General features: G+C 48.8%; 1 protein-coding gene across 1 annotated transcript in view; it reads left to right on the top strand.

The window, feature by feature from the left end:
- The window catches only part of LOC311118099 (E3 ubiquitin-protein ligase RBBP6-like), a 66,620-nt gene that overhangs the window by 8,487 nt on the left and 32,833 nt on the right, over window positions 1-25,300 (top strand). The window contains exons 4-9 of the mRNA XM_084192974.1: window positions 7,310-7,354; window positions 16,842-16,930; window positions 21,934-22,030; window positions 22,667-22,809; window positions 23,043-23,215; window positions 24,000-24,103. Of these exons, the coding sequence (XP_084049100.1) occupies window positions 7,310-7,354; window positions 16,842-16,930; window positions 21,934-22,030; window positions 22,667-22,809; window positions 23,043-23,215; window positions 24,000-24,103 (651 nt within the window). The remainder of the gene's footprint in view (window positions 1-7,309; window positions 7,355-16,841; window positions 16,931-21,933; window positions 22,031-22,666; window positions 22,810-23,042; window positions 23,216-23,999; window positions 24,104-25,300) is intronic.

Raw genomic sequence — 25,300 nt, 5'->3', positions numbered from 1 at the left:
ATAATGCCCATATTGGGGAAGTGCTGTATGGCCGTTCGACCCCATAATGCCCATATTGGGGAAGTGCTGTCTGGCCGTTCGACCCCATAATGCCCATATTGGGGAAGTGCTGTCTGGCCGTTCGACCCCATAATGCCCATATTGGGGAAGTGCTGTCTGGCCGTTCGACCCCATAATGCCCATATTGGGGAAGTGCTGTCTGGCCGTTCGACCCCATAATGCCCATATTGGGGAAGTGCTGTAGAGACTGTTGTCCTTCTGGCAGTGTTCTCCCGTCTCAGCCAAAGAACTCTGTAGTTCTCTCAGTGGTCATTGGGTTCTTGGTCACCTCCCTCACCCTTTGATCGGACGGCCAGCTCTAGGCATTCTGGGTAGTTCCGTATCTTTTTCCATTATCCCAATGATGGGAGACCACTGTGCTCTTGGAAACTTTCAAAAAATGTGGCAAAGCATTTACCTTTTTTGTCCTGAATACAAAGTGTTATGTTTGGGGCAAATCCAATACAACACATTACTGAGTTCCACTCTCCATATTTTCAAGCATAGTGGTGGCTGCATCATGTTATGGGTATGCATGTAATCATTAAGGACTGGGGAGTTTTTCAGAGCCCAGACTTGAATCCCATTGAAAATCTGTTGAAAGACTTGAAGATTGCTTTTAAGCTCCGCTTCCCATCTAACTTAACAGAGCTTTAGAAAATCTGCAAGAAAGAATGGGAGTAAATCCCCAAATCCAAATGTGCAAAAGCTGATACAGCCATACCCAAGACGACTCAAAACTATAATCACCGCCAAGTATTGACTCGGGTATGAAATACTTATGTGAATTAGATTTCTGTATTTACATTTGCAATACATTTGCAAACATTTCTATAAACATGTTTTCACTTTGTCATTATGGGGTATTGTGTGTAGATGGATAATGGAGAAAAGAAAATCAATTTAATCCATTTTGAATTCAGACTGTAACACAACAAAATGTGGAATATGTCAAGGGGTCTGAATACTTTCTGAAGACACTGTATATATCCATATGGAACAGGAAGCCAGTGTATATATCCATATGGAACAGGAAGCCACTGTATATATCCATATGGAACAGGAAGCCAGTGTATATCTCCATATGGCTTCTCTTTAAAGTAATTTGTTGTTGAAATCACCTCTGCATGGTGGATGAACTGTTTCCTTCCCAACGCAACGCAATTCATTCATAGAGTGATTTTGTTCTAAAACATGTTTCTCGTCTGACGAGGTGATCTAGATTCATGGGCTTCGATACAGGAACGGTCGTTTTGAAATGATTCGGTTTGATTAGAGAACGAATCCATGCTATACGATTCATGGGCTTCGATACAGGAACGGTCGTTTTGAAATGATTCGGTTTGATTAGAGAACGAATCCATGCTATACGATTCATGGGCTTCGATACAGGAACGGTCGTTTTGAAATGATTCGGTTTGATTAGAGAACGAATCCATGCTATACGATTCATGGGCTTCGATACAGGAACGGTCGTTTTGAAATGATTCGGTTTGATTAGAGAACGAATCCATGCTATACGATTCGATGCACTAACATTTATTGAATAAAGCGCTGGATCGGTCTGCAGCTGGATCGGTCTGCAGCTGGATCGGTCTGCAGCTGGATCGGTCTGCAGCTGGTGTGTCTGTCTGTGGTGTTTGTGTCTGTCTGTGGTGTGTGTGTCTGTCTGTGGTGTGTGTGTGTGTGTGTCTGTCTGTGGTGTGTGTGTGTCTGTCTGTGGTGTGTGTGTGTGTGTGTGTGTGTGTGTCTGTCTGTGGTGTGTGTCTGTCTGTCTGTGGTGTGTCTGTGGTGTGTGTCTGTCTGTGGTGTGTGTGTGTGTCTGTCTGTGGTGTGTGTGTGTGTGTCTGTGTGTGTCTGTCTGTGGTGTGTGTGTGTGTCTGTCTGTGGTGTGTGTGTGTGTGTCTGTCTGTGGTGTGTGTCTGTCTGTGGTGTGTCTGTCTGTGGTGTGTGTCTGTCTGTGGTGTGTGTCTGTCTGTGGTGTGTGTGTGTCTGTCTGTCTGTGGTGTGTCTGTCTGTCTGTGGTGTGTGTGTGTGTGTCTGTCTGTGGTGTGTGTCTGTCTGTGGTGTGTGTCTGTCTGTCTGTGGTGTGTGTGTGTGTGTGTCTGTGTGTGTCTGTCTGTGGTGTGTGTGTGTGTGTCTGTGTGTGTCTGTGGTGTGTGTGTGTGTGTGTCTGTCTGTGGTGTGTGTGTGTGTGTGTGTCTGTCTGTGGTGTGTGTGTGTGTGTGTGTGTCTGTCTGTGGTGTGTGTGTGTGTGTCTGTCTGTGGTGTGTGTGTGTGTCTGTCTGTGGTGTGTGTGTGTGTGTGTCTGTCTGTGGTCTGTGTCTGTCTGTGGTGTGTGTGTGTGTGTCTGTGTGTGTCTGTGGTGTGTGTGTGTGTGTCTGTCTGTGGTGTGTGTGTGTGTGTGTGTGTGTGTGTCTGTCTGTGGTGTGTGTGTGTGTGTGTGTGTCTGTCTGTGGTGTGTGTGTGTGTGTGTGTCTGTGTGTGTCTGTCTGTGGTGTGTGTGTGTCTGTCTGTGGTGTGTGTGTGTGTGTGTGTGTGTCTGTCTGTGGTGTGTGTAGGCTCCTGATCTGAGTCATAACGGAGACTAGGCGTCTACCTCTATCTGATTAGGTCAATGTGAGACTGTGTTTTTCTGTCCCCCTTTTGGTTCTGAATCATCATCACCCACTCATTAACTTCACATTTTAGCAGATTAAGTGTTTGAGCTAGTAATGTATGAATATCTATCGTTTACAAATTACAGTGCTGAGCGATTAGTGCTTTTTTTTTTAGGTCAGTTTCGGTTCGATTATTAAAAAAAAAAAATCGCGGATTTCGGTTTCGTTTATTTGGGTTGAATGCCGTCACAGAATTAAAACAATGAATGAAAGTCCCATGATGGTAGTGACTGCCCAATATACTGCTAATCACTTATTGACCAGCATTTATTCACATTAATACAATATTTCAGATAAAGGAACTGGATAGTGGCTATAGGACCAGATAAAGGAACTGGATAGTGGCTATAGGACCAGATAAAGGAACTGGATAGTGACCATAGGACCAGATAAAGGAACTGTATAGTGACTATAGGACCAGATAAAGGAACTGGATAGTGACTATAGGACCAGATAAAGGAACTGGATAGTGACTATAGGACCAGATAAAGGAACTGGATAGCGACTATAGGACCAGATAAAGGAACTGGATAGTGACTATAGGACCAGATAAAGGAACTGGATAGTGACTATAGGACCAGATAAAGGAACTGGATAGTGACTATAGGACCAGATAAAGGAACTGGATAGTGACTATAGGACCAGATAAAGGAACTGGATAGCGACTATAGGACCAGATAAAGGAACTGGATAGTGACTATAGGACCAGATAAAGGAACTGGATAGCGACTATAGGACCAGATAAAGGAACTGGATAGCGACTATAGGACCAGATAAAGGAACTGGATAGTGACTATAGGACCAGATAAAGGAACTGGATAGCGACTATAGGACCAGATAAAGGAACTGGATAGTGACTATAGGACCAGATAAAGGAACTGGATAGTGACTATAGGACCAGATAAAGGAACTGGATAGTGGCTATATGACCAGATAAAGGAACTGGATAGTGGCTATAGGACCAGATAAAGGAACTGGATAGTGACTATAGGACCAGATAAAGGAACTGGATAGTGACTATAGGACCAGATAAAGGAACTGGATAGTGACTATAGGACCAGATAAAGGAACTGGATAGTGACTATAGGACCAGATAAAGGAACTGGATAGTGACTATAGGACCAGATAAAGGAACTGGATAGTGACTATAGGACCAGATAAAGGAACTGTATAGCGACTATAGGACCAGATAAAGGAACTGGATAGTGACTATAGGACCAGATAAAGGAACTGGATAGTGACTATAGGACCAGATAAAGGAACTGGATAGTGACTATAGGACCAGATAAAGGAACTGGATAGCGACTATAGGACCAGATAAAGGAACTGGATAGCGACTATAGGACCAGATAAAGGAACTGGATAGCGACTATAGGACCAGATAAAGGAACTGGATAGCGACTATAGGACCAGATAAAGGACCCGATAAAGGAACTGGATAGCGACTATAGGACCAGATAAAGGAACTGGATAGTGACTATAGGACCAGATAAAGGAACTGGATAGTGACTATAGGACCAGATAAAGGAACTGGATAGCGACTATAGGACCAGATAAAGGAACTGGATAGTGACTATAGGACCAGATAAAGGAACTGTATAGCGACTATAGGACCAGATAAAGGAACTGGATAGTGACTATAGGACCAGATAAAGGAACTGGATAGTGACTATAGGACCAGATAAAGGAACTGGATAGTGACTATAGGACCAGATAAAGGAACTGGATAGCGACTATAGGACCAGATAAAGGAACTGGATAGCGACTATAGGACCAGATAAAGGAACTGGATAGCGACTATAGGACCAGATAAAGGAACTGGATAGCGACTATAGGACCAGATAAAGGACCCGATAAAGGAACTGGATAGCGACTATAGGACCAGATAAAGGAACTGGATAGTGACTATAGGACCAGATAAAGGAACTGGATAGTGACTATAGGACCAGATAAAGGAACTGGATAGCGACTATAGGACCAGATAAAGGAACTGGATAGCGACTATAGGACCAGATAAAGGAACTGGATAGTGACTATAGGACCAGATAAAGGAACTGGATAGTGACTATAGGACCAGATAAAGGAACTGGATAGTGACTATAGGACCAGATAAAGGAACTGTATAGCGACTATAGGACCAGATAAAGGAACTGTATAGTGACTATAGGACCAGATAAAGGAACTGGATAGTGACTATAGGACCAGATAAAGGAACTGGATAGTGACTATGGGACCAGATAAAGGAACTGGATAGTGACTATAGGACCAGATAAAGGAACTGTATAGTGACTATAGGACCAGATAAAGGAACTGGATAGTGACTATAGGACCAGATAAAGGAACTGGATAGTGACTATAGGACCAGATAAAGGAACTGGATAGTGACTATAGGACCAGATAAAGGAACTGGATAGTGACTAGGTTTAGGACCAGATAAAGGAACTGGATAGCGACTATAGGACCAGATAAAGGAACTGGATAGTGACTATAGGACCAGATAAAGGAACTGGATAGTGACTATAGGACCAGATAAAGGAACTGGATAGTGACTATAGGACCAGATAAAGGAACTGGATAGCGACTATAGGACCAGATAAAGGAACTGGATAGTGACTATAGGACCAGATAAAGGAACTGGATAGTGACTATAGGACCAGATAAAGGAACTGGATAGTGACTATAGGACCAGATAAAGGAACTTTGCCCCCCCCTTGACAATCTGCTTTTAGGGTCATAGGTAGGGGCAGAAGTGAGGAGAGAACTTTTTGTGGAATGAAACACAACCCTAACCTGTTAAGTCTGGGAAATCCCAGACCTATGCTGGAACATTGTTAATGTGGGAGGCAACCCGTCTGCCTAGAGAGACTGCTATCGTCTCACATAGGATATTAGCATGTTGCTAACACCTATCCAAGCTTGCTAGAGATCTGCATCGTGTCTAAATAGGATATTAGCATGTTGCTAACACCTATCCAAGCTTGCTAGAGATCTGCATCGTGTCTACATAGGATATTAGCATGTTTTGCTAACACCTATCCAAGCTTGCTAGAGATCTGCTATCATCTCACATAGGATATTAGCATGTTTTGCTAACACCTATCCAAGCTTGCTAGAGATCTGCTATCGTCTCACATAGGATATTAGCATGTTGCTAACACCTATCCAAGCTTGCTAGAGATCGGCATCGTGTCTACATAGGATATTAGCATGTTTTGCTAACACCTATCCAAGCTTGCTAGAGATCTGCTATCGTCTCACATAGGATATTAGCATGTTGCTAACACCTATCCAAGCTTGCTAGAGATCTGCTATCGTCTCACATAGGATATTAGCATGTTTGCTAACACCTATCCAAGCTTGCTAGAGATCTGCATCGTGTCTACATAGGATATTAGCATGTTGCTAACACCTATCCAAGCTTGCTAGAGATCTGCATCGTGTCTACATAGGATATTAGCATGTTTGCTAACACCTATCCAAGCTTGCTAGAGATCTGCATCGTGTCTACATGGGATATTAGCATGTTTGCTAACACCTATCCAAGCTTGCTAGAGATCTGCATCGTGTCTACATAGGATATTAGCATGTTTTGCTAACACCTATCCAAGCTTGCTAGAGATCTGCATCGTGTCTACGCGTTGACGCTAGGTTGGTTTGATTTTTGGAATTGGCCGTCGGTCTTCCAATTGTAAGAATCATTGACTTGAATGTTTCTATACATTTTGAATATTCTAACTGGTTTGAAAACAAAGAGGCTGTTTATAACATTCTAGATGAGACTACTCTCCCTGACGTGTACTGAGTAACAGTGTAGGCGATGTTGAGATGCATTGAAGCGCATCAGAATAAATTCACTTCTGGGGCGGCGGGTAGCTTTAGTGGGTAAGAGCGTTGTGCCGGAAACCGAAAGGTCGCTGGTTCTAATCCCCCCCGAGCCGACTAGGTTGAAAAATCTGTCGACGTGCACTTAAGCAAGGCACTTAACCCTAATTGCTCCTGTAAATCGCTCTGGATAAGAGCGTCTGCTAAAATGAGTAAAAAATGTTAAAATGTTAATTGACTGATTTGAAGTTCTGTTGAACATGAATTGTCATTCTGTATGAAAACTACAACTTCTGCTGCCTCAGCTCTTGCTTTCTAGAAGAATCATAAGACACAATTAAACTGGCAGAGATAGATTAGACTCAGAGTCAAATAATTGTGGATGACGGTGCACTTTTTAAAAAAAGATTTAGAAAGGCCTCTAATGTAATTTCACCGTAAGACCTTTTGGGATGTTGTTTTACTAAATGAAATGGTCCTATCCCTTTTTGTAAATCATTTATTTTGTTCTGAAGGTTTTTTTTTACAAATAAATAATAGGTTTTGTTGTTTGGGACATCTTGGTCAATGTCTCCTATTCAATAGCAAGCTGATGTGTATGTATTTTGGCAATGTCTGTTCCAGTGTTTTAACTGTCTGATTTTAATACCATCAACACGGTTTTGACAGTAGATCTATAGCTCATGTGTTACTCTACAGAATGTCTCTGTCTTCATGGTGTGTGTGTGTGTGTGTGTGTGTGTTCGTTCTATGGAGCAGTAAACTGATCTTGTCTCTTATTCAAACAGATTGATGATCATGCTGCTTCTATATCACTGGCCCAACTCTCTAAGGTATACTATATATTCTCTCCTCTCCTCTCCTCTCCTCTCCTCTCCTCTCCTCTCCTCTCCTCTCCTCTCCTCTCCTCTCCTCTCCTCTCCTCTCCTCTCCTCTCCTCTCCTCTCCTCTCCTCTCCTCTCCTCTCCTCTCCCTTCTCGTCTCCTCTTCCCCCCTCCCCTCTCCTCTCCCTTCTCCCCTCCCCTCTCCTCTCCTCTCTTCTTCCTTCTCCTCTCTTCTTCCTTCTCCTCTCTTCTTCCTTCTCCTCTCCTCTCCTCTCCTCTCCTCTCCTCTCCTCTCCTCTCCTCTCCTCTCCTCTCCTCTCCTCTCCTCTCCTCTCCTCTCCTCTCCTCTCCTCTCCTCTCCTCTCTTCTTCCTTCTCGTCTCCTCTCCTCTCTTCTCCCTTCTCGTCTCCTCCCCTCTCCTCTCCCTTCTCGTCTCCTCTTCCCCTCTCCTCTCCTCTCCTCTCTTCTTCCTTCTCGTCTCCTCTCCTCTCGTCTCCTCCTCTCTTCTCCCTTCTCGTCTCCTCTCCTCTCTTCTCCCTTCTCATCTCCTCTCCCTTCTCCTCTCCTCTTCTCCCTTCTCATCTCCTCTTCCCCCCTCCTCTCCTCTCCTCTCCCTTCTCGTCTCCCCTTCCCCTCCCTTCTCGTCTCCTCTTCCCCTCTCCTCTCCCTTCTCGTCTCCTCTTCCCCCCTCTCCTCTCCTCTCTCCCTCTTTTCTCTTAGTTGAGTTGGATTGAATTAAGTGTAAAACTGTTTTCAAAAATGTTATGGTGACTGACTTTAACTTGGTTGGTTATGTCCAGCGTTTAGAAATATTTAATATGATGTATTTTATTCTGTCTGTTTACGCCTGTGTGGTGTTAATAGCTATGTGTTATATATACAGTATCTAAGGAAGGGGTATAACTGACCAGTCTTAATAACAATACTGGAGATATATAAGCCATGTCATCCGTCATTGTTTTACCCAGTTTAAATGCCTTTTTTATTTCATTTAAACCAGAATCTAACAGGATATTAGTCAATCATAACAACCAACTGTAGATGGATATTGTGCAGTATATTGATAATCACACTGGTGATTTTTAAGACGATGTTAACCTTTTTTTAGACAATTCATTGCTGGTTATAATGATCTTGATTGGTTGTTGATATTGATGCGATGCGATGTGCTGTTTACTGTATGTCCCTGCTCCTGTAAAGAGATGGCTCTGCTCTGCCCTGTGTCTTTAGTCTGAAGGGACGTACACTTAACGCCTGCTGCTGCTCACGATCGCCTCGTACACACACTCGTACGTTACACACACTCGTACGTTACACACACTCGTACACTACAAACACTCGTACACTACAAACACTCGTACATTACACACACTCGTACACTACAAACACTCGTACACTACAAACACTCGTACATTACACACACTCGTACACTACAAACACTCGTACACTACAAACACTCGTACACTACATACACTCGTACACTACAAACACTCGTACACATACACACACTCGTACATTACACACACTCGTACACTACAAACACTCGTACACATACACACGTATCCGGACCGTACCACAATACAGTCCCGAAGAACGAAGCTCTCGCTTGTTTTTACAATAAAAAATAAAATATGAAGACTCACAATGGTTGTTATTTTCCTCATCCGTGACCTTTCACCCCCCCACGACACTAATTAAAACATACCTGTTATCACTCTTGATTTCAAACTTATTGAAGCGATGTACAACTTTAACATTTTATTAACTTGACATTCTTGTGTAAAACCAAATCCTCTACTGCACCCCATGCTCTGTAACCACACTGTTTTCAAGACATTACGGAAGTTACAATTGTGTATCTGCTAAAATGGCACATGTTATATTTCAAATGTAGTTATTGTATATCTCAAATATAGTTTTCTGAAGTAAGACGCAGACCTACAGTGCAGTATGAAACACTGACGTGCTTCTTGGTTGAACCTTTTATGTTGTGATGGAATGTTACTGATTTGTAACGGTCATATAAAGGGCTGTATTGACAGTGAGCTAATAAAGGGCTGTGTTTGACTGGGTAGCTGGAATGTGGAGTATGAATATTTTTTTTTTTGATCAATAAAACTTGACAAACGTCTCTTAGACCCTGACCATTTATGTGTGGACTGCTCATGGATTCTTGCAGGTGTTTTTACACATCCCGTCTTCACCAAGATTCACTAGAATTGACTTTACTAAAAAAGTATGTTCTTGCGATAAATAAGTTGCTTAAGCAACGTGTACTCAGACAGACCAGAGTCAATATGAGCACACCTGACAGACCGACTAGTTTAGACACAGATCTATCAGGATCTAACAGACCGACTAGTTTAGACACATCTATCAGGATCATCAGGATCTAACAGACCGACTAGTTTAGATCTATCAGGATCTAACAGACCGACTAGGTTAGACACAGATCTATCAGGATCTAACAGACCGACTAGGTTAGACTCAGATCTATTAGGATCTAACAGACCGACTAGGTTAGACACAGATCTATCAGGATCTAACAGACCGACGAGGTTAGACTCAGATCTATCAGGATCTAACAGACCGACTAGGTTAGACACAGATCTATCAGGATCTAACAGACCGACTAGGTTAGACTCAGATCTATCAGGATCTAACAGACCGACTAGGTTAGACTCAGATCTATCGGACCGACTAGGTTAGACTCAGATCTATCAGGAACCTAACAGACCGACTAGGTTAGACTAAGATCTATCAGGATCTATCAGACCGACGAGGTTAGACTCAGATCTATCAGGATCTAACAGACCGACTAGGTTAGACTCAGATCTATCGGACCGACTAGGTTAGACTCAGATCTATCAGGAACCTAACAGACCGACTAGGTTAGACTAAGATCTATCAGGATCTATCAGTTGACTTTCTCCCCTCCCCTCCCCTCCCCTGTCTATACACTAGTTGCCTTTCTCCCCTCCCCTCCCCTGTCTATACACTAGTTGCCTTTCTCCCCTCCCCTCCCCTCCCCTGTCTATACACTAGTTGCCTTTCTCCCCTCCCCTCCCCTGTCTATACACTAGTTGCCTTTCTCCCCTCCCCTCCCCTCCCCTGTCTATACACTAGTTGCCTTTCTCCCCTCCCCTCCCCTCCCCTGTCTATACACTAGTTGCCTTTCTCCCCTCCCCTCCCCTCCCCTGTCTATACACTAGTTGCCTTTCTCCCCTCCCCTCCCCTCCCCTGTCTATACACTAGTTGCCTTTCTCCCCTCCCCTCCCCTCCCCTGTCTATACACTAGTTGCCTTTCTCCCCTCCCCTCCCCTCCCCTGTCTATACACTAGTTGCCTTTCTCCCCTCCCCTCCCCTCCCCTGTCTATACACTAGTTGCCTTTCTCCCCTCCCCTCCCCTCCCCTGTCTATACACTAGTTGCCTTTCTCCTCTCCCCTCCCCTCCCCTGTCTATACACTAGTTGCCTTTCTCCCCTCCTCTCCCCTCCCCTCCCCTGTCTATACACTAGTTGCCTTTCTCCCCTCCCCTCCCCTGTCTATACACTAGTTGCCTTTCTCCCCTCCCCTCCCCTCCCCTCCCTGTCTATACACTAGTTGCCTTTCTCCCCTCCCCTCCCCTGTCTATACACTAGTTGCCTTTCTCCCCTCCCCTCCCCTCCCCTCCCCTCCCCTCCCCTCCCCTCCCCTGTCTATACACTAGTTGCCTTTCTCCCCTCCCCTCCCCTCCCCTGTCTATACACTAGTTGCCTTTCTCCCCTCCCCTCCCCTCCCCTGTCTATACACTAGTTGCCTTTCTCCCCTCCCCTCCCCTGTCTATACACTAGTTGCCTTTCTCCCCTCCCCTCCCCTCCCCTCCCCTCCCCTCCCCTCCCCTCCCCTCCCCTGTCTATACACTAGTTGCCTTTCTCCCCTCCCCTCCCCTGTCTATACACTAGTTGCCTTTCTCCTCTCCCCTCCCCTCCCCTCCCCTGTCTATACACTAGTTGCCTTTCTCCCCTCCCCTCCCCTCCCCTGTCTATACACTAGTTGCCTTTCTCCCCTCCCCTCCCCTCCCCTGTCTATACACTAGTTGCCTTTCTCCTCTCCCCTCCCCTCCCCTGTCTATACACTAGTTGCCTTTCTCCCCTCCCCTCCCCTCCCCTCCCCTCCCCTCCCCTCCCCTGTCTATACACTAGTTGCCTTTCTCCCCTCCCCTCCCCTCCCCTCCCCTCCCCTGTCTATACACTAGTTGCCTTTCTCCCCTCCCCTCCCCTCCCCTCCCCTCCCCTCCCCTCCCCTGTCTATACACTAGTTGCCTTTCTCCCCTCCCCTCCCCTCCCCTCCCCTGTCTATACACTAGTTGCCTTTCTCCCCTCCCCTCCCCTCCCCTCCCCTCCCCTCCCCTCCCCTCCCCTGTCTATACACTAGTTGCCTTTCTCCCCTCCCCTCCCCTCCCCTCCCCTGTCTATACACTAGTTGCCTTTCTCCCCTCCCCTCCCCTCCCCTGTCTATACACTAGTTGCCTTTCTCCCCTCCCCTCCCCTCCCCTGTCTATACACTAGTTGCCTTTCTCCCCTCCCCTCCCCTCCCCTGTCTATACACTAGTTGCCTTTCTCCCCTCCCCTCCCCTCCCCTGTCTATACACTAGTTGCCTTTCTCCCCTCCCCTCCCCTGTCTATACACTAGTTGCCTTTCTCCCCTCCCCTCCCCTCCCCTGTCTATACACTAGTTGCCTTTCTCCCCTCCCCTCCCGTCTATACACTAGTTGCCTTTCTCCCCTCCCCTCCCCTCCCCTCCCCTCCCCTCCCCTGTCTATACACTAGTTGCCTTTCTCCCCTCCCCTCCCCTCCCCCGTCTATACACTAGTTGCCTTTCTCCCCTCCCCTCCCCTCCCCTGTCTATACACTAGTTGCCTTTCTCCTCTCCCCTCCCCTCCCCTGTCTATACACTAGTTGCCTTTCTCCCCTCCCCTCCCCTCCCCTCCCCTCCCCTCCCCTGTCTATACACTAGTTGCCTTTCTCCCCTCCCCTCCCCTCCCCTCCCCTCCCCTCCCCTCCCCTCCCCTGTCTATACACTAGTTGCCTTTCTCCCCTCCCCTCCCCTCCCCTGTCTATACACTAGTTGCCTTTCTCCCCTCCCCTCCCCTGTCTATACACTAGTTGCCTTTCTCCCCTCCCCTCCCCTCCCCTGTCTATACACTAGTTGCCTTTCTCCCCTCCCCTCCCCTGTCTATACACTAGTTGCCTTTCTCCTCTCCCCTCCCCTCCCCTCCCCTCCCCTCCCCTGTCTATACACTAGTTGCCTTTCTCCCCTCCCCTCCCCTCCCCTGTCTATACACTAGTTGCCTTTCTCCCCTCCCCTCCCCTCCCCTCCCCTCCCCTCCCCTCCCCTCCCCTCCCCTCCCCTGTCTATACACTAGTTGCCTTTCTCCCCTCCCCTCCCCTCCCCTCCCCTCCCCTGTCTATACACTAGTTGCCTTTCTCCCCTCCCCTCCCCTCCCCTCCCCTCCCCTGTCTATACACTAGTTGCCTTTCTCCTCTCCCCTCCCCTCCCCTGTCTATACACTAGTTGCCTTTCTCCCCTCCCCTCCCCTCCCCTCCCCTCCCCTCCCCTCCCCTCCCCTGTCTATACACTAGTTGACTTTCTCCTCTCCCCTCCCCTCCCCTCCCCTCCCCTCCCCTGTCTATACACTAGTTGACTTTCTCCTCTCCCCTCCCCTCCCCTGTCTATACACTAGTTGCCTTTCTCCCCTCCCCTCCCCCTCCCCTCCCCTGTCTATACACTAGTTGCCTTTCTCCTCTCCTCTCCCCTCCCCTCCCCTCCCCTCCCCTCCCCTCCCCTCCCCTCCCCTGTCTATACACTAGTTGCCTTTCTCCTCTCCTCTCCCCTCCCCTCCCCTCCCCTCCCCTCCCCTGTCTATACACTAGTTGCCTTTCTCCTCTCCTCTCCCCTCCCCTCCCCTCCCCTCCCCTCCCCTGTCTATACACTAGTTGCCTTTCTCCCCTCCCCTCCCCTCCCCTGTCTATACACTAGTTGCCTTTCTCCTCTCCCCTCCCCTCCCCTGTCTATACACTAGTTGCCTTTCTCCCCTCCCCTCCCCTGTCTATACACTAGTTGCCTTTCTCCTCTCCTCTCCCCTCCCCTCCCCTCCCCTCCCCTCCCCTGTCTATACACTAGTTGCCTTTCTCCTCTCCTCTCCCCTCCCCTCCCCTCCCCTCCCCTCCCCTCCCCTGTCTATACACTAGTTGCCTTTCTCCTCTCCCCTCCCCTCCCCTGTCTATACACTAGTTGCCTTTCTCCTCTCCCCTCCCCTCCCCTCCCCTCCCCTCCCCTGTCTATACACTAGTTGCCTTTCTCCCCTCCCCTCCCCTCCCCTGTCTATACACTAGTTGCCTTTCTCCCCTCCTCTCCCCTCCCCTCCCCTCCCCTCCCCTCCCCTCCCCTCCCCTCCCCTCCCCTCCCCTGTCTATACACTAGTTGCCTTTCTCCCCTCCTCTCCCCTCCCCTCCCCTCCCCTCCCCTGTCTATACACTAGTTGCCTTTCTCCCCTCCTCTCCCCTCCCCTCCCCTCCCCTCCCCTCCCCTCCCCTCCCCTCCCCTCCCCTCCCCTGTCTATACACTAGTTGCCTTTCTCCCCTCCCCTCCCCTCCCCTCCCCTCCCCTCCCCTCCCCTGTCTATACACTAGTTGCCTTTCTCCCCTCCCCTCCCCTCCCCTCCCCTCCCCTCCCCTCCCCTGTCTATACACTAGTTGCCTTTCTCCTCTCCCCTCCCCTCCCCTGTCTATACACTAGTTGCCTTTCTCCTCTCCCCTCCCCTCCCCTCCCCTGTCTATACACTAGTTGCCTTTCTCCTCTCCCCTCCCCTCCCCTCCCCTCCCCTGTCTATACACTAGTTGCCTTTCTCCTCTCCCCTCCCCTCCCCTCCCCTGTCTATACACTAGTTGCCTTTCTCCTCTCCTCTCCCCTCCCCTCCCCTCCCCTCCCCTCCCCTGTCTATACACTAGTTGCCTTTCTCCTCTCCCCTCCCCTCCCCTGTCTATACACTAGTTGCCTTTCTCCTCTCCCCTCCCCTCCCCTGTCTATACACTAGTTGCCTTTCTCCTCTCCTCTCCCCTCCCCTCCCCTCCCCTCCCCTCCCCTCCCCTCCCCTGTCTATACACTAGTTGCCTTTCTCCTCTCCTCTCCCCTCCCCTCCCCTCCCCTCCCCTCCCCTGTCTATACACTAGTTGCCTTTCTCCTCTCCCCTCCCCTCCCCTGTCTATACACTAGTTGCCTTTCTCCTCTCCTCTCCCCTCCCCTCCCCTCCCCTCCCCTCCCCTGTCTATACACTAGTTGCCTTTCTCCCCTCCCCTCCCCTCCCCTGTCTATACACTAGTTGCCTTTCTCCCCTCCCCTCCCCTCCCCTCCCCTCCCCTCCCCTCCCCTGTCTATACACTAGTTGCCTTTCTCCTCTCCCCTCCCCTCCCCTGTCTATACACTAGTTGCCTTTCTCCCCTCCCCTCCCCTCCCCTCCCCTCCCCTCCCCTGTCTATACACTAGTTGCCTTTCTCCCCTCCCCTCCCCTCCCCTGTCTATACACTAGTTGCCTTTCTCCCCTCCCCTCCCCTCCCCTGTCTATACACTAGTTGCCTTTCTCCCCTCCCCTCCCCTCCCCTGTCTATACACTAGTTGCCTTTCTCCCCTCCCCTCCCCTGTCTATACACTAGTTGCCTTTCTCCCCTCCCCTCCCCTCCCCTCCCCTGTCTATACACTAGTTGCCTTTCTCCCCTCCCCTCCCCTGTCTATACACTAGTTGACTTTCTCCTCTCCCCTCCCCTCCCCTCCCCTGTCTATACACTAGTTGCCTTTCTCCTCTCCCCTCCCCTCCCCTCCCCTCCCCTCCCCTCCCCTGTCTATACACTAGTTGCCTTTCTCCCCTCCCCTCCCCTCCCCTGTCTATACACTAGTTGCCTTTCTCCCCTCCCCTCCCCTCCCCTCCCCTGTCTATACACTAGTTGCCTTTCTCCCCTCCCCTCCCCTCCCCTGTCTATACACTAGTTGCCTTTCTCCCCTCCCCTCCCCTCCCCTGTCTATACACTAGTTGCCTTTCTCCCCTCCCCTCCCCTCCCCTGTCTATACACTAGTTGCCTTTCTCCCCTCCCCTCCCCTCCCCTGTCTATACACTAGTTGCCTTTCTCCCCTCCCCTCCCCTCCCCTCCCCTGTCTATACACTAGTTGCCTTTCTCCTCTCCCCTCCCCTCCCCTCCCCTCCCCTGTCTATACACTAGTTGCCTTTCTCCCCTCCCCTCCCCTCCCCTCCCTATACACTAGTTGACTTTCTCCTCTCCCCATACTCCTGTTGTCACCACTTCATGGATAATTTCCAAAGCTTTAGATGAGGCAACACAGCCGAAATATGTTTTTACCGGCCTAAGAAATGTTCCACCCCCCCCCCCCACCGTAGTGTGGCTGGCACCAACCACTAGACACATCAGACTTCTTCTCAGCAATTTGGCTGGTGATCTGGTCTGCTGTTCCCTGACCAGTACCTCCCGTTGACCAGTACCTCCCGTTGACCAGTACCTCCCGTTGACCAGTACCTCCCGTTGACCAGTACCTCCCGTTGACCAGTACCTCCCGTTGACCAGTACCTCCCGTTGACCAGTACCTCCCGTTGACCAGTACCTCCCGTTGACCAGTACCTCCCGTTGACCAGTACCTCCCGTTGACCAGTACCTCCCCGTTGACCAGTACCTCCCGTTGACCAGTACCTCCTGTTGACCAGTACCTCCCGTTGACCAGTACCTCCCAGTACCTCCCGTTGACCAGTACCTCCCAGTACCTCCCGTTGACCAGTACCTCCCGTTGACCAGTACCTCCCGTTGACCAGTACCTCCCGTTGACCAGTACCTCCCGTTGACCAGTACCTCCCGTTGACCAGTACCTCCCGTTGACCAGTACCTCCCGTTGACCAGTACCTCCCGTTGACCAGTACCTCCCGTTGACCAGTACCTCCCGTTGACCACTACCTCCCTGTTGACCACTACCTCCCGTTGACCAGTACCTCCCGTTGACCACTACCTCCCGTTGACCAGTACCTCCCGTTGACCAGTACCTCCCAGTACCTCCCGTTGACCAGTACCTCCCGTTGACCAGTACCTCCCAGTACCTCCCAGGAGCCCCAGGTGGCTGCAGCAGCAGAAGCCAACTCTTTACAGGACACGGGCTGTTTTTTTTAGCAGGGTGCATCGTGAGCTGTTTCAGATAGCAGCTCTATCCCAATGGTATTTCTATGATGACCAATTGTTCTACATGTCAGAGCGCCGTGTCTGTTTTTCTATATACGGAACATTTGTGTCTGAACGTTTCCGCAACGTTGTTCCCCTGCTGAACACGGCCCCAGGGGTTGTGCGTCTGTCTGTCTGTGTGTGGGTTGAGGTGTCAGGTCTCTTTCACCCCCCTGACCTCTGTCTTTGTCATATCCTGGTGACCCCTGGTGACCCCTGGTGACCCCCTTTCCTGGCAACAGACGGCTAACCTGGCGGAGGCCAACGCATCAGAGGACGACAAGATCAGAGCCATGATGTCACAGTCCAACCACGACTACGACCCCATACAGTGAGTATTAACACACAGTCCAACCACGACTACGACCCCATACAGTGAGTATTAACACACAGTCCAACCACGACTACGACCCCATACAGTGAGTATTAACACACAGTCCAACCACGACTACGACCCCATACAGTGAGTATTAACACACAGTCCAACCACGACTACGACCCCGTACAGTGAGTATTAACACACAGTCCAACCACGACTACGACCCCATACAGTGAGTATTAACACACAGTCCAACCACGACTACGACCCCATACAGTGAGTATTAACACACACACAGTCCAACCACGACTACGACCCCATACAGTGAGTATTAACAAACACACAGTCCAACCACGACTACGACCCCATACAGTGAGTATTAACACACAGTCCAACCACGACTACGACCCCATACAGTGAGTATTAACACACAGTCCAACCACGACTACGACCCCATACAGTGAGTATTAACACACAGTCCAACCACGACCACGACCCCATACAGTGAGTATTAACACACAGCCCAACCACGACTACGACCCCATACAGTGAGTATTAACACACAGTCCAACCACGACTACGACCCCATACAGTGAGTATTAACACACAGTCCAGCCACGACTACGACCCCATACAGTGAGTATTAACACACAGTCCAACCACGACTACGACCCCATACAGTGAGTATTAACACACAGTCCAACCACGACTACGACCCCATACAGTGAGTATTAACACACAGTCCAACCACGACTACGACCCCATACAGTGAGTATTAACACACAGTCCAACCACGACTACGACCCCATACAGTGAGTATTAACACACAGTCCAACCACGACTACGACCCCATACAAACGCACAGTGAATAGGTATAAGCAATATGGTAGTAGCTCTACTCTATCCTGTAACTGAACCAGTAGAGGATGTAGCAGCTCTATCCTGTAACTGAACCAGTAGAGGATGTAGCAGCAGCTCTATCCTGTAACTGAACCAGTAGAGGATGTAGCAGCTCTATCCTGTAACTGAACCAGTAGAGGATGTAGCAGCTCTATCCTGTAACTGAACCAGTAGAGGATGTAGCAGCTCTATCCTGTAACTGAACCAGTAGAGGATGTAGCAGCAGCTCTATCCTGTAACTGAACCAGTAGAGGATGTAGCAGCAGCTCTATCCTGTAACTGAACCAGTAGAGGATGTAGCAGCTCTATCCTGTAACTGAACCAGTAGAGGATGTAGCAGCTCTATCCTGTAACTGAACCAGTAGAGGATGTAGCAGCTCTATCCTGTAACTGAACCAGTAGAGGATGTAGCAGCTCTATCCTGTAACTGAACCAGTAGAGGATGTAGCAGCAGCTCTATCCTGTAACTGAACCAGTAGAGGATGTAGCAGCTCTATCCTGTAACTGAACCAGTAGAGGATGTAGCAGCAGCTCTATCCTGTAACTGAACCAGTAGAGGATGTAGCAGCAGCTCTATCCTGTAACTGAACCAGTAGAGGATGTAGCAGCTCTATCCTGTAACTGAACCAGTAGAGGATGTAGCAGCAGCTCTATCCTGTAACTGAACCAGTAGAGGATGTAGCAGCAGCTCTATCCTGTAACTGAACCAGTAGAGGATGTAGCAGCTCTATCCTGTAACTGAACCAGTAGAGGATGTAGCAGCAGCTCTATCCTGTAACTGAACCAGTAGAGGATGTAGCAGCAGCTCTATCCTGTAACTGAACCAGTAGAGGATGTAGCAGCAGCTCTATCCTGTAACTGAACCAGTAGAGGATGTAGCAGCAGCTCTATCCTGTAACTGAACCAGTAGAGGATGTAGCAGCAGCTCTATCCTGTAACTGAACCAGTAGAGGATGTAGCAGCAGCTCTATCCTGTAACTGAACCAGTAGAGGATGTAGCAGCAGCTCTATCCTGTAACTGAACCAGTAGAGGATGTAGCAGAAGCTCTATCCTGTAACTGAACCAGTAGAGGATGTAGCAGCTCTATCCTGTAACTGAACCAGTAGAGGATGTAGCAGCAGCTCTATCCTGTAACTGAACCAGTAGAGGATGTAGCAGCAGCTCTATCCTGTAACTGAACCAGTAGAGGATGTAGCAGCTCTATCCTGTAACTGAACCAGTAGAGGATGTAGCAGCAGCTCTATCCTGTAACTGAACCAGTAGAGGATGTAGCAGCAGCTCTATCCTGTAACTGAACCAGTAGAGGATGTAGCAGCTCTATCCTGTAACTGAACCAGTAGAGGATGTAGCAGCAGCTCTATCCTGTAACTGAACCAGTAGAGGATGTAGCAGCAGCTCTATCCTGTAACTGAACCAGTAGAGGATGTAGCAGCAGCTCTATCCTGTAACTGAACCAGTAGAGGATGTAGCAGCAGCTCTATCCTGTAACTGAACCAGTAGAGGATGTAGCAGCTCTATCCTGTAACTGAACCAGTAGAGGATGTAGCAGCAGCTCTATCCTGTAACTGAACCAGTAGAGGATGTAGCAGCAGCTCTATCCTGTAACTGAACCAGTAGAGGATGTAGCAGCTCTATCCTGTAACTGAACCAGTAGAGGATGTAGCAGCATCTCTATCCTGTAACTGAACCAGTAGAGGATGTAGCAGCAGCTCTATCCTGTAACTGAACCAGTAGAGGATGTAGCAGCTCTATCCTGTAACTGAACCAGTAGAGGATGTAGCAGCAGCTCTATCCTGTAACTGAACCAGTAGAGGATGTAGCAGCTCTATCCTGTAACTGAACCAGTAGAGGATGTAGCAGCAGCTCTATCCTGTAACTGAACCAGTAGAGGATGTAGCAGCAGCTCTATCCTGTAACTGAACCAGTAGAGGATGTAGCAGCTCTATCCTGTAACTGAACCAGTAGAGGATGTAGCAGCTCTATCCTGTAACTGAACCAGTAGAGGATGTAGCAGCAGCTCTATCCTGTAACTGAACCAGTAGAGGATGTAGCAGCTTTATCCTCTAACTGAACCAGTAGAGGATGTAGCAGCTCTATCCTGTAACTGAACCAGTAGAGGATGTAGCAGCTCTATCCTGTAACTGAACCAGGACGTAGCAGCTCTATCCTGTAACTGAACCAGTAGAGGATGTAGCAGCAGCTCTATCCTGTAACTGAACCAGTAGAGGATGTAGCAGCTCTATCCTGTAACTGAACCAGTAGAGGATGTAGCAGCTCTATCCTGTAACTGAACCAGTAGAGGATGTAGCAGCTCTATCCTGTAACTGAACCAGTAGAGGATGTAGCAGCTCTATCCTGTAACTGAACCAGTAGAGGATGTAGCAGCAGCTCTATCCTGTAACTGAACCAGTAGTGGATGTAGCAGCTCTATCCTGTAACTGAACCAGTAGAGGATGTAGCAGCTCTATCCTGTAACTGAACCAGTAGAGGATGTAGCAGCTCTATCCTGTAACTGAACCAGTAGAGGATGTAGCAGCAGCTCTATCCTGTAACTGAACCAGTAGAGGATGTAGCAGCAGCTCTATCCTGTAACTGAACCAGTAGAGGATGTAGCAGCTCTATCCTGTAACTGAACCAGTAGAGGATGTAGCAGCTCTATCCTGTAACTGAACCAGTAGAGGATGTAGCAGCTCTATCCTGTAACTGAACCAGTAGAGGATGTAGCAGCAGCTCTATCCTGTAACTGAACCAGTAGAGGATGTAGCAGCTCTATCCTGTAACTGAACCAGTAGAGGATGTAGCAGCAGCTCTATCCTGTAACTGAACCAGTAGAGGATGTAGCAGCAGCTCTATCCTGTAACTGAACCAGTAGAGGATGTAGCAGCAGCTCTATCCTGTAACTGAACCAGTAGAGGATGTAGCAGCAGCTCTATCCTGTAACTGAACCAGTAGAGGATGTAGCAGCAGCTCTATCCTGTAACTGAACCAGTAGAGGATGTAGCAGCAGCTCTATCCTGTAACTGAACCAGTAGAGGATGTAGCAGCTCTATCCTGTAACTGAACCAGTAGAGGATGTAGCAGCTCTATCCTGTAACTGAACCAGTAGAGGATGTAGCAGCTCTATCCTGTAACTGAACCAGTAGAGGATGTAGCAGCTCTATCCTGTAACTGAACCAGTAGAGGATGTAGCAGCAGCTCTATCCTGTAACTGAACCAGTAGAGGATGTAGCAGCAGCTCTATCCTGTAACTGAACCAGTAGAGGATGTAGCAGCTCTATCCTGTAACTGAACCAGTAGAGGATGTAGCAGCTCTATCCTGTAACTGAACCAGTAGAGGATGTAGCAGCAGCTCTATCCTGTAACTGAACCAGTAGAGGATGTAGCAGCAGCTCTATCCTGTAACTGAACCAGTAGAGGATGTAGCAGCAGCTCTATCCTGTAACTGAACCAGTAGAGGATGTAGCAGCAGCTCTATCCTGTAACTGAACCAGTAGAGGATGTAGCAGCAGCTCTATCCTGTAACTGAACCAGTAGAGGATGTAGCAGCAGCTCTATCCTGTAACTGAACCAGTAGAGGATGTAGCAGCTCTATCCTGTAACTGAACCAGTAGAGGATGTAGCAGCAGCTCTATCCTGTAACTGAACCAGTAGAGGATGTAGCAGCTATATCACGTGTTAATCACGCTGTGCCACTAGAGATCCTGGTTCGAATCCAGGCTCTGTCGTAGCCGGCCGCGGGGAGGGTTTGGCCGGCAGGGATGTTCTTTGTCCCATCGCGCACTAGCGACTCCTTGTGGCGGGCCGGGCGCAGTGCACGCTGACTCGGTCGCCAGGCGTACGGCGTTTCCTCCGACACATTGGTGCGGCTGGCTTCCGGGTTAAGCGGGCTCTGTGTCAAGGAGCAGTGCGGCTCGGTTGTGTTTACGGAGGACCGGCGGGCGGCTCTCGACCTTCGCCTCTCCCGTGTCCGTACGGGAGTTGCAGCGATGGGACAAGACTGTAACTACCAATTGGATACCACGAAAAAGGGGGTAAAATACCAAGAAAAACAATGTTAACAGCTGTCTGGAACTAACAGTAATGTGTTGTGTTAATGTTGTGTTAATGTTAATAGTTATATGAAGAAGTTGACGGGTCTCCCGCCACCCAACTACACCTGTTATCGCTGTGGCAAGAATGGACACCACATCAGGAACTGTCCTACTAACGGGGTAAGAGGACACATCCTTGGAGCAACCCAGTAAATGTGTGTGTTTTATCGCTGACCAGAGCAACCCAGTAAATGTGTGTTATCGCTGACCAGAGCAACCCAGTAAATGTGTGTGTTTTATCGCTGACCAGAGCAACCCAGTAAATGTGTGTGTGATCGCTGACCAGAGAAACCCAGTAAATGTGTGTTATCGCTGACCAGAGCAACCCAGTAAATGTGTGTTATCGCTGACCAGAGCAACCCAGTAAATGTGTGTTATCGCTGACCAGAGCAACCCAGTAAATGTGTGTGTTATCGCTGACCAGAGCAACCCAGTAAATGTGTGTTATCGCTGACCAGAGCAACCCAGTAAATGTGTGTGTAATCGCTGACCAGAGCAACCCAGTAAATGTGTGTGTGTGTGTGTGTGTTATCGCTGACCAGAGCAACCCAGTAAATGTGTGTTATCGCTGACCAGAGCAACCCAGTAAATGTGTGTGTTATCGCTGACCAGAGCAACCCAGTAAATGTGTGTGTTATCGCTGACCAGAGCAACCCAGTAAATGTGTGTGTGATCGCTGACCAGAGCAACCCAGTAAATGTGTGTTATCGCTGACCAGAGCAACCCAGTAAATGTGTGTGTGTGTGTGTGTGTTAGAAGGACAAAGGGTTTGAGCCGCCCCAGAGGATTAAGAAGAGCACCGGCATCCCTCGCTCCTTCATGACGGAGGTGGACGACCCGTCTATAAAGGGAGCCATGCTGACCAACACTGGCCGCTACGCCATCCCTACTATAGATGCGTGAGTTGACCTCTGACCTATAACCCCTGACACCGGTGCCTTCCAAATTGAGAATGAATAAAGTATCACCAAGCAAAGGTTCTTTAAAATATCCTGATTTAACGGCTTAACAGCAGCTTTATGCAAGACCTCAGACACAAGCTTTAGAAAGGGTTTCAGTTTACATGGCTGTAACTCCTGACCTTTAACCTCTAAACCTGTGAACCTGTGTGTCCTGCTCCTCTCCTCCACAGTGAGGCCTACGCTGTAGGTAAGAAGGAGAAGCCTCCGTTCGTCCCCAGAGACAAGTCCAGTTCAGAGGAGGACGAGGATCCTATTCCTGATGAGCTGCTCTGTCTGCTCTGTAAAGACCTGATGACTGATGCTGTGGTCATACCCTGCTGCGGAAACTCCTACTGCGACGACTGTGAGTTTAACGCTCACACACCCGGAAAGACCTGATGACTGATGCCGTCTCCTCTCCTCAGGTCTCCCTGATGACTGATGCCGTCTCCTCTCCTCAGGTCTCCCTGATGACTGATGCTGTCTCCTCTCCTCAGGTCTCCCTGATGACTGATGCCGTCTCCTCAGGTCTCCCTGATGACTGATGCTGTCTCCTCTCCTCAGGTCTCCCTGATGACTGATGCCGTCTCCTCTCCTCAGGTCTCCCTGATGACTGATGCTGTCTCCTCTCCTCAGGTCTCCCTGATGACTGATGCCGTCTCCTCAGGTCTCCCTGATGACTGATGCTGTCTCCTCTCCTCAGGTCTCCCTGATGACTGATGCCGTCTCCTCTCCTCAGGTCTCCCTGATGACTGATGCTGTCTCCTCTCCTCAGGTCTCCCTGATGACTGATGCTGTCTCCTCTCCTCAGGTCTCCCTGATGACTGATGCCGTCTCCTCAGGTCTCCCTGATGACTGATGCTGTCTCCTCTCCTCAGGTCTCCCTGATGACTGATGCTGTCTCCTCTCCTCAGGTGTCCCTGATGACTGATGCTGTCTCCTCTCCTCAGATCTCCCTGATGACTGATGGCGTCTCCTCAGGTCTCCCTGATGCCGTCTCCTCTCCTCAGGTCTCCCTGATGACTGATCCATCTCCTCTCCTCAGGTCTCCCCTGATGACTGATGCTGTCTCCTCTCCTCAGGTCTCCCTGATGCTGTCTCCTCTCCTCAGGTCTCCCCTGATGACTGATGCTGTCTCCTCTCCTCAGGTATCCGTACGTCTCTGCTGGAGTCAGAGGAACATGTATGTCCCACCTGTAGCCAATCGGATGTCTCCCCTGACGCCCTCATAGCCAATAAGTTCCTGCGCCAGGTAAATCTCTCTCAGGCTCCGCCTACTCAACCCTGGGCTTTATTTAGTGAGGTTAACGTGTATGAAATCTGTTCTACAGTAAACAGTGGCCTTCGGAAAGTATTCAGACCCCTTGACTTTTTCCACATTTTGTTACATTGCAGCCTTATTCCACATCAGTCTACAAACAATACCCCATAATGACGAAGCAAAAACTGGCTTTTGGAAATGTTGTCCTTCTGGAAGGTTCTCCCATCTCCACAGAGGAACTCTGGAGCTCTGTCAGAGTGACCATCGGGTTCTTGGTCACCTCCCTGACCAAGGCCTTTCTCCCCCGATTGCTCAGTTTGGCCAGGCGGCCAGCTCTAGGAAGAGTCTTGGTGGTTCCAAACTTCTTCCATTTAAGAATGATGGAGGCCACTGTGTTCTTGGGGACCTTCAATGCTGCAGACATTTTTTGGTGCCCTTCCCCAGATCTGTGCCTCGACACAATCCTGTCTCGGAGCTCTATGGACAATTCCTTCGACCTCATGGCTTGGTTTTTGCTCTGACGTGCACTGCCAACTGTGGGACCTTATATAGACAGGTGTGTGCCTTTCCAAATCATGTCCAATCAATTGAATTTACCACAGGTGGACTCCAATCAAGTTGTAGAAACATCTCAAGGATGATCAATGGGAACAGGATGCACCTGAGCTCAATGTCAAGTCTCATAGCAAAGGGGCTGAATACTTACGTATTTTTAATACATTTGCAAACAGTTCTAAAAAAAAAAACCTGTTTTCACTTTGTCATTATGGGGTATTGTGTGTAGATTAATGATGATCATTTAATCAATGTTAGAATAAGGCTTTAACGTAACAAAATGTGGAAAAAGTCAAGGGGTCTGAATACTTTCCGAATGCACTCATTACTACATTACTGTTCATGTAACATACTGTATAAATATGTTGAATTCATTACTACATTACCGTTCGTGTAACATACTGTATAAATATGTTGAATTCATTACTACATTACTGTTCATGTAACATACTGTATAAATATGTTGAATTCATTACTACATTACTGTATAAATATGTTGAATTCATTACTACATTACTGTTCATGTAACATACTGTATAAATATGTTGAATTCATTACTACATTACTGTCCATGTAACATACTGTATAAATATGTTGAATTCATTACTACATTACCGTCCGTGTAACCTACTG

Source organism: Coregonus lavaretus (genome assembly GCF_964263955.1).
Source record: "Coregonus lavaretus genome assembly, contig: HAP1_SCAFFOLD_1129, whole genome shotgun sequence".
NCBI classification, from domain to species: Eukaryota; Metazoa; Chordata; class Actinopteri; order Salmoniformes; family Salmonidae; genus Coregonus; species Coregonus lavaretus.
The sequence above is the reverse complement of the archived record's forward strand: the minus strand, read 5'-3'. Positions and strand labels throughout refer to the sequence as shown.